At 39.6% G+C, this 8564-nt stretch overlaps 1 protein-coding gene across 1 annotated transcript in view; it reads left to right on the top strand.

Moving 5' to 3' along the window:
- Positions 1-7207, top strand: part of cnn2 (calponin 2) — a 9483-nt gene extending 2276 nt beyond the window's left edge. The window contains exons 2-7 of the mRNA XM_010770445.1: positions 3410-3531; positions 3614-3680; positions 3994-4131; positions 4255-4371; positions 5111-5257; positions 5945-7207. Of these exons, the coding sequence (XP_010768747.1) occupies positions 3410-3531; positions 3614-3680; positions 3994-4131; positions 4255-4371; positions 5111-5257; positions 5945-6250 (897 nt within the window). The 3' untranslated portion in view covers positions 6251-7207. The remainder of the gene's footprint in view (positions 1-3409; positions 3532-3613; positions 3681-3993; positions 4132-4254; positions 4372-5110; positions 5258-5944) is intronic.
- The last annotated feature ends 1357 nt before the right edge of the window (positions 7208-8564 follow it).

Genomic DNA, 8564 nt, shown 5'->3' with positions numbered 1-8564 from the left:
GGGGAAGAGATGGCACAAGTACACACGTCCTTTACTCAAGTAGAAGTATATACTTTTTAAAAATACTGATCCAGATTTGACGTAATATCTGAAATATGGAGCCACAGCTTTAGACCCACATCCTATCAGAAACGTTGCTATCAGAAACAATGCACAACGTGTTTTGGAAGTAATATGGTCTTTGTTTACATTAGCATCGCTAACACTCAGAGCTAACCTGTACTGGAGAGAGTATGTGTGTGAAGAAGCAGGAAATAAAGAGTTTGAGCTCCATACTGTTTCAGAAATAATCATTGATGTGGTTTGGCGTTAGGGAGGGAGGCGTGTGGTGCAGTGGATAGAGCCTTGGTGTTGGGATCAGGGGGGTCACAGCAGTGTCGGTGCAGTCAGCATGTCGTTGTGTCCCTGAGACACTTCACCCCAAATTGCTCCTGTACTGGCCACAGTATTGAGTATGTAATTTGCTTTGGATAAAAGCGTCTAACATGTCATGTAATGTTTGGAGCATGATAGGAGATCTTTAAGCCCGATTGCCCTCGCCGGTGGAGCACCGTTTTCTGATCAAAAGTTATGTTCAATGGCATTAAAACCCTTATAAACGCTGCTGAAGGTTAATCCAATGTGTCACTTTGAAATGATTACTGATAATCCATCATCATATTTATGGCAGTAAACGTATTTTTCATTAGAGCGTAACAGAGCTTTCGGTTTGGGCAAACTGCGTGCGCATCACTTTCATTCCTCAATGGTAACGTGGAGGTGGATTTAGGAACTTCCCCTCAATTCTATTGGCTCTAACGGTTCAAAAGAGATGTCAATCACCAAAATCGACCAATGGGTTCCAGAGAAACGGGAAATCCACCCAAATGACCCCAGAGGGTTTTTTTTTCTAAATCTCTCTAAAAAGGTCAAATTTAACTTGTTTTCCATCAATATTAATACAGGGTACTTATTATATGTTATATTTTGGATTCCTAAAGCTTTTAGTCTCCGATCCCATCATTCAAGGGTGGTTTTCACTATAAGTAATGTTTTCTTTTTGGACGGACACTAACATTTAAAAATTTTTACTATGTGCAATCTGAATTGACTTTAAAATAAAAAACATCTATATTGATTCTGACTCTTCTACATCCAACACACAGATGTAACCTTGCTTTGAGAACAAAGATTATTAATGTAACCCTTTTAGAAGTGAAGTTATGGTCATTTGTTCTGGGAATGTCATTTTCGAGCCTGAGGCCTGAAAATCAGGCTCAGGGCTTAACAGGTTAAAGTCAACTTTGTTTTCAGTGTTTCCTCTCCTTCATTCCTCCCTTAACGCTCTCCACCCTCCTTTCTCCTTCTTTTCCTCCTCCTTGAAGCAGCGCAGAAGAAAACAAAGTGTCTGAGCGTCTGACAGCTCGTCTACCTGAGGAACAACAGGAAGTCCCTGTTCACTGTTTCAGGTGAAACAAAACGTCTGACCGAGGAGAGCTGAGGGCCAATCAGGAAGTCCCTGAGCAGGAAGTCTTCTTCTCCTTCTCTGTTTACGGAGAGACACCCCGGCAGGCTAATTAAAGACGTCCAATTAGAGCGGCGTCAGGCGGGTCAGCAGACATCAAAACAGTCAGTTACCTTTAATCTCTAATCACAACAAAGTCACAGTCTGTAAACACGAGAGGAGCTGAAGCCGCTGGGTTTCACTCGAGAGGAAGAAGTTGAACTCGTTCTAACAGCAGAAGAAAACTTCCTGTTCGTCTAAACTGTGGACGATAACAAAGAGACACAAACTGATGACATTAATGTCCAAAATAAATGTAAACAAACATCTTAAAAGACTCAAAATAACTACAAATATACACAGAATGACTGTAAAGTGACACAAGATGACTACATTGAGACACAAAGTGACCTCTAAGGACAGAACATATCTTAATTTACAAAGAAATTACAACAGAAAGACTCAAAATGACGACTGACAGATCAAAAGTAACCGCATAAACACACAATGACTCGAGAGTTTCACAAAACCACTGCAGGAAAGGGAAAATGTCTAAAGTGAAGATTTAAACAAACCCCAAAAAGATGGAAAAATACTTGAAATACATGCAAAACAACAAAAGATCACTACAGAAACAGATCAAAAATAAACACAAATCCACACAAAACGACTGCAGGAAAATGTAAAATGTCTGAAAAACTATTCTAAAGACTAGAATTTGATGGAAAACAACTGAAGGGATCTCAAAACGATTAGAAATAAATACAAAGTGATTTCAAAGAGACAGAAATGCGAACAAAAATGACAAAACGACACAGAAAATGAGTACAAGAGTATGGGGGTAGTGGTGCACGATATTAGGAATTATGACGTCATCCCGATAAACCCGATAAAAGTATTAATAGCCCCGATAATATACAATATATTTTTTGGGTTAAAAAAAAGAAAAAAATACTGCGGTGTGGGTGGATTGGGATGAGGGGCGCTTGTTTTTCACTCGGCTCCTCCCGTTTTGCCAGTACTGTGGTATTAGTGGTTTAGGAAGAGGGGAGTTTTTCACAAATCCAGCGCTCCCTAACTCATGCCTGGCTGTGACGTAAATGGTGTGCGGCCGTGAAGCCAGGACAGTAAACAAACATGTCGTCGGTAGTATGGGACTATTTCAAAGTTTCAGAGTTAGATAGTTCGCTTGCTATTTGTATTAACAAATGCAATGCAGAAGTTCCACGAGGAGGGAAAAAGGCAACGAGCTATAATACTTCCAACCTGATTAGTCACCTGAAACATCGCCATGGCTACGATGGTGTGTTAAAAGCTGAACTAGCGGCGAATCCAAAGCCAGCTGCAAAGGCACCGGGGCTTTTTATTTGGGAAAATAAATATGGTCACTTTGAAGAGTCAAAAACTGTTCTTGGCTTTGTTTTGTTCATAGTAGTAATGCTCATGTCATTTGCTCACTACTAGTCTTTTTTTTACCACCAGGTGTGCAAAAACTACAGGTACATTTAATATATATATATATAATATTTATTATCGGTATCGGTATCGGTCTTGAGAAGCAGGAAGGTATCGGTTTCAAAAAACCAATATCGTATATATATATATCTTAAACAAAGACAAAAAACCCTCTGTGGAGTAGCATACTACTGTGAGGCAAAGAGAAAATAAGTGCTGACCGTGAAACTTTATCAATGCAGTCTTGATCACATTTTGAGAACAACAACAATCTGTGTATTTATGTTTTTTTTTTTTTTTAAAGTAAGTGGTGTGTGGGAGGTCACTGGGGACAGGAAGATATATATTTTTCACCTGGTAACAAAGAAAGAGTCAAACTCTATGAATGCATTGACTGTTTAACAAATCACCTACCTGCTATTACTGCAATTAGTCTGGCACACAAGACCTTTGACCTCTCTGCCCAACCAGATCGCACAGAAGTATGACGCTCAGAAAGAGGAGGAGCTGAGGGTCTGGATCGAAGACCAAACCGGCTGTACCATCGGGCCCGACTTCCAGAAAGGCCTGAAGAATGGAGTCATTCTGTGCACGTAAGAGAACATTCCAGATGTTCGGTTTTTATCTTGTACAGTGCTTTGAAACACTTTAATAACTCCCCTTTTCCCCTTCCAGCCTTATGAACAAACTGAGCCCAGGCTCTGTGAAAAAGGTCAACCAGTCAGCGCTGAACTGGCATCAGGTGAGTTGGAGGATGACACACACACTTTTTAACCAATTAAGGGTGCGGCAGAATGAATGGCTTTTGGTAGCTCTTCTTTGAGGCTGTTTTGTTGTCCCTTTTTCTGTACGAGGGAAGTGGCAGTTTCTTTTGCTGCTTAGAGCTGTTTCTGAAACTGGTTTCTAATACTGATGTGCAGACAGTCACAGTTAAAACACTCCCTTATTCAAGTATGGCTGAATAGCAAAACCGTTTTTCACAACTTCAAGACTTGTTCATATAAATAAGAAATATAAATGACAACAGACTTTATATTTGTTTGTTGTGATTTTAGCTGGAGAACCTGACGAACTTTTGCAGAGCCACCACAGCGTTCGGCCTGAAGCCTCATGATCTCTTCGAAGCCAACGACCTGTTTGAAAACGGCAACATGACGCAAGTCCAGTCGACGCTGCTCGCTCTCGCTAGCATGGTGAGTGACCAGAATCTGTGGTGGGAGTAAAGTTTTCTTAGAATAGTTTTATACTATCGTGGTGAAAGATCGGATTTAGTTTATTTACCATCACAGCTAATTACTGCTTCTTTTTTTTCACAGGCCAAGACCAAGGGCTGCCATTCGAACACGGACATTGGGGTGAAGTACTCTGACAAGCAGGAGAGGAAGTTTGATGATGAGAAGATGAAGGCAGGACAGTGTGTCATTGGACTACAGGTACATGTCTTTTTTTCAGTTAAGAATTAGATCTGAACCTATCTTTTACTGAGCAAACAAGAAGATAAAGTGTACGTGTAAACAAATCCTAAAATCTCCAAATGTATCGTAACCCTTTTTTATTTAGACTTCTCAATTATTTCTTCTTTCATATAAATCAATCCCCCCTTTTTATGTTCTTGTTGGTCCAGTTTTGACAATCAAAGTCAAGGCTGTGGCAAACTAAATAATCAAATGTGACGAGATAAAACATTGCCAATAAAAGTATACCATTGAACTTGATGAAATATTACTCCATGGTTTGATATCTTTGTCTGTATCGCCAGAGGCGAGTGCCCTGACAGCCGAGCTCACCATTTCATGTGTCGAAACTATTGCATCACCAGCCGTGTCATCATCTCATGTCAAGCTTGGCATACTTCAGTATAAATCCTTCATTTTTCTCAGTGCTTCCTATGCCTCTGTTTTGTCCTTGTCACAGTTGACAAGACATATGTCAGGTAGAGATGAGGGCTACCCACTGTACACAGTGAGGGAACCTGCAGTACGACTTGCTGTTTACAACAAGCTGAGTTCTGAGTATCATTTCTGACAGCTGACTGAAACTTGAAATGTTTGCCTACTGTCATGTCAAGAAAAAAATCACTCACATCCTTGTTGATATTATGCAACATTGAGCCACTGTGTTCTTGCACCATTGCAGAAAGTTTAAATATTTACTGTGGCTTCTTTCTTTTAGATGGGGACCAACAAATGTGCCAGTCAAGCAGGTATGAACGCATATGGCACCCGGAGGCACCTCTATGACCCCAAAGTTCAGATCCAGCCCCCCATGGACAACACAACCATCAGCCTGCAGATGGGAACCAACAAGGGCGCCAGCCAGGTACTGCAACACGTTCCAACCTCTCATGAAGTCTTGATTATAGGACGCCAGTGGAAATGGGCCTCAGGGCACCACTTGTTCTCCCACTGCTGTGAACTAGTGTCATGTTTATTCTTGTAGAAACTTCTGGTTTGAAGACTGGATCTGTTCGCCAAATCATTAAATGAATACAAATCTCACAAAAAGTAGGATATATCGGGCCTGATATTGCGCATTAGAGCCGATAATACAAAACTAAATAGCTTTCATAGACATTTTTGTGAAAATGTTAATGTTAGAAAAATAGTGGACGAGTCTACAATGCATTTTTCTCCTTGTGTTTTATTTGGAGCATAAGTATCCCTAAGCCCTTGTTTATAAAAAAAAAAAGCACTATCTTTGTAATAAAAATATATATATATCCTTTGATTTGACGGGTTATGTCAAAATGCTTTATGAAAGCCAATGAATGTTTTAAGGTTATTTGTGGTGTACTTCACTAAAAATAAAAATAACATAAGAGATGTTAACAATAGTGATCTATGAAATATTAAATCATTCAGGAAATTAACTTCTTTTGAATAACATAAATGTATAATTAGGACCATTGGCCATGAGAAGTAAGTCAATTTGGAATCTGCTGAAAGAAAACTGTCATTGAAAAATGTTTTTTACATGTGATACTTATTTTCTCTGTCTCCACTGCAGGCTGGGATGACGGCTCCGGGGACACGGCGGGCCATCTACGATCAGAAGATGGGCACGGACAAGTGTGACAACAGCACCATGTCCCTGCAGATGGGCTACAGCCAGGGAGCCAACCAGAGCGGCCAGAACTTTGGCCTGGGCCGGCAGATCTATGACGCCAAGTACTGTCCTAAAGCCGCAGAGGTCCCAGACGAGCAAAACGGAGCTGTCGGCGCCCGTGAATACATCCCAGAATTACAAGATGAGGGTTACCAAGGTTACCAGGAAGAAGAGCCGGTGTGCCAAGAAGATGGGACAGATTACTAGGAAGGAAGGGAAAGAGATTTTCCAAAGGAGGCATAAATCCTCAAGTCTCACAGGATGTGGAACCTTTTTCTTTGGTCAGATCCTTTTTAGTATTGTACGGAATTGTTTTCTTACCCCTATTTGTGCGAGAACCAATGTTACACGCCTCATGATGAACTGTATTTCTGTGATTTTTGTATTTAAAGTGACCATGAAAGTCAATCTCATTGGCTTGGCTAGTTTTCTATCCCAGGGATGTGCCAAAGCACATATTTTTCTCAGTGTTTTTTGCTGAGCTATTGATTACATTAAGGGAGATTCCAAGGCTTTAGTAAGGGCAACTAAAAACTGAAAGTAAAAGTGAAACGTTAGTTGTTGTTTTTTTTTAAGTATGTAAAACATGTTTTCGATCAAACACCCATGTCTGTGTTAATCTGTAACATTCCATCCTCTGTACAAAGAACCATGATTCCTGTGAATGTGTTTGTACTTCAGTATCGTCTTTTCCCCCTCAGTATTGTTATTTGACAAACAGAAGTGAAAATGTTCGGTTACCGAGACCAATGAGGGAACAATAATCTTAGCTTTTTATAAAGTGTCATTTCTCTCATTCATTTCCCTTTTTTCTCATAAGTGAAGGAAATATTTCCTTTGTTTGCATAACCAGTCCAACTGGAGTAAAGCTTGTTTTCTTTGGATAAAACATGGGGGGGGGGGAAGTGGACACAATAACACAAGTGACGTTTTTAACATTCCGAGCAAAAATACTGGATTCTTTTGTGTCAGTAAAGTTAAAGGGTTGAAATGCAAAGCAATCATGACTATATTTGGTCATTTATGATTATTATTTATGCATATTTGAATGGGGGTTGTTTTGTACCTTGACTCTGAGTATCCTTTGGTATGTGCCTCATTTATTTCCTTTTGTATTGAGAAGTATGTTTTTGTGAAGAATGTAATAAAGACGTGTATTCATTACCATGTGTCGCATAGGATGAGATTCGTACACTTTGCAGTAGTTTTGCCTTGTTTTGGTCTCTGCTATATAAGATCACACACAAACGGTCAGTTGCTGCAGAGAAACATTTATCTCATTTTGAAAAATGATGAAGTGGCAAAACAGTTGACCAGAGATGATGAATGCAAAAAAAAAGAAATGAAACACAAGCCGTCAACACCAGTTGCAGTATTACTACTGCTCACTACCGTATACAACTTCCTTATGAAAGTGAATTAAATTTTAAAGGATTGATTAAAAAGAAAGAAGTGTCTGTCTCGTGGTATCCAGGCATATATGGTTTTGGTTTTCATTGGTTAGGTTAGGAAGAACACCTGAAAAATCCATCTTGTATCATTTGTATTGAGGTAGAAGTAGTCAGGATATCTGAATACCTTGGCAAAAGTAAAACCAGAGCTACAGTACATACCAATAGAGGAAGTGAGAAAATCCTGTATGTATTTTTGGGATATAGTGAACTCACTCGTTAAGTTCCTATAAGACCTAACATTTAAAAAGCCTAGTTCTGTGTGATTTACCGAGTTAAATGTGAAGATGCAGGGATCAATCCTTTAATATTGCAAGGTAAAAAACATTTAATAAGGTTAATGTAGCAATCAGGTAAAAATAAATGTTTACATGATTGCTACAGTGTTTAAGGAGTTTTTCATTTTCTAAAAAGCCAACATATAATCCACACTATAAATTCGAATACAGGTTTTAGAAAAATGTGGTAAAAGTACAATCTTTATATCAGATGTGGTTTTTTTTCTCAGAATTGAAAAGCCAATACCAATACAATGGCTAAAATACTCTATTGCAAGTAAAAGTACTAGAGTAAAAGTACAAAAGAATCCTGCCAGGGCAGCTTAGAACTTCCCCCTCTGTCCACTCTAGAAAACATAATTTTGAAACATCAAGAAGCAAGGGGTCAAGTATCCTTATCATACAATCTGTTTGCAAATAAATGTAAAGAATCCTTGCAGGCTTGGAAATTTTACTTAGAGGTCCCATGTCATGCTTTTCTGGTTATTATCCGTCCCCTTGTGTGTTATGTAGCTTTTTCTGCATGTAAACGGTCTGCAGAGTCACAAACCCTCAAAGTACACCCTGTAACGAGTAAAACTCTAACACAGAGAAGACCTGTCTATGCTGCCCCGGAACGCCTCGTTGGAGATTTCTCTTTTTCTTCCTGGGTACAGTGACGTATTTGGGTATAGTGACGTAACGTAACGGCTCCGTGGATTGGTCCGTTAAGTTACGTCCGCAGAGCCATTACGGACTTCCTCACACTCACACACACACACACACACACACACACACACACACACACACACT

The sequence above is a fragment of the Notothenia coriiceps genome, unplaced genomic scaffold (genome assembly GCF_000735185.1).
Source record: "Notothenia coriiceps isolate Sejong01 unplaced genomic scaffold, NC01 NC01_scaffold00008957, whole genome shotgun sequence".
NCBI lineage: Eukaryota > Metazoa > Chordata > Actinopteri > Perciformes > Nototheniidae > Notothenia > Notothenia coriiceps.
This window is presented reverse-complemented; position numbering and strand designations above follow the sequence as displayed.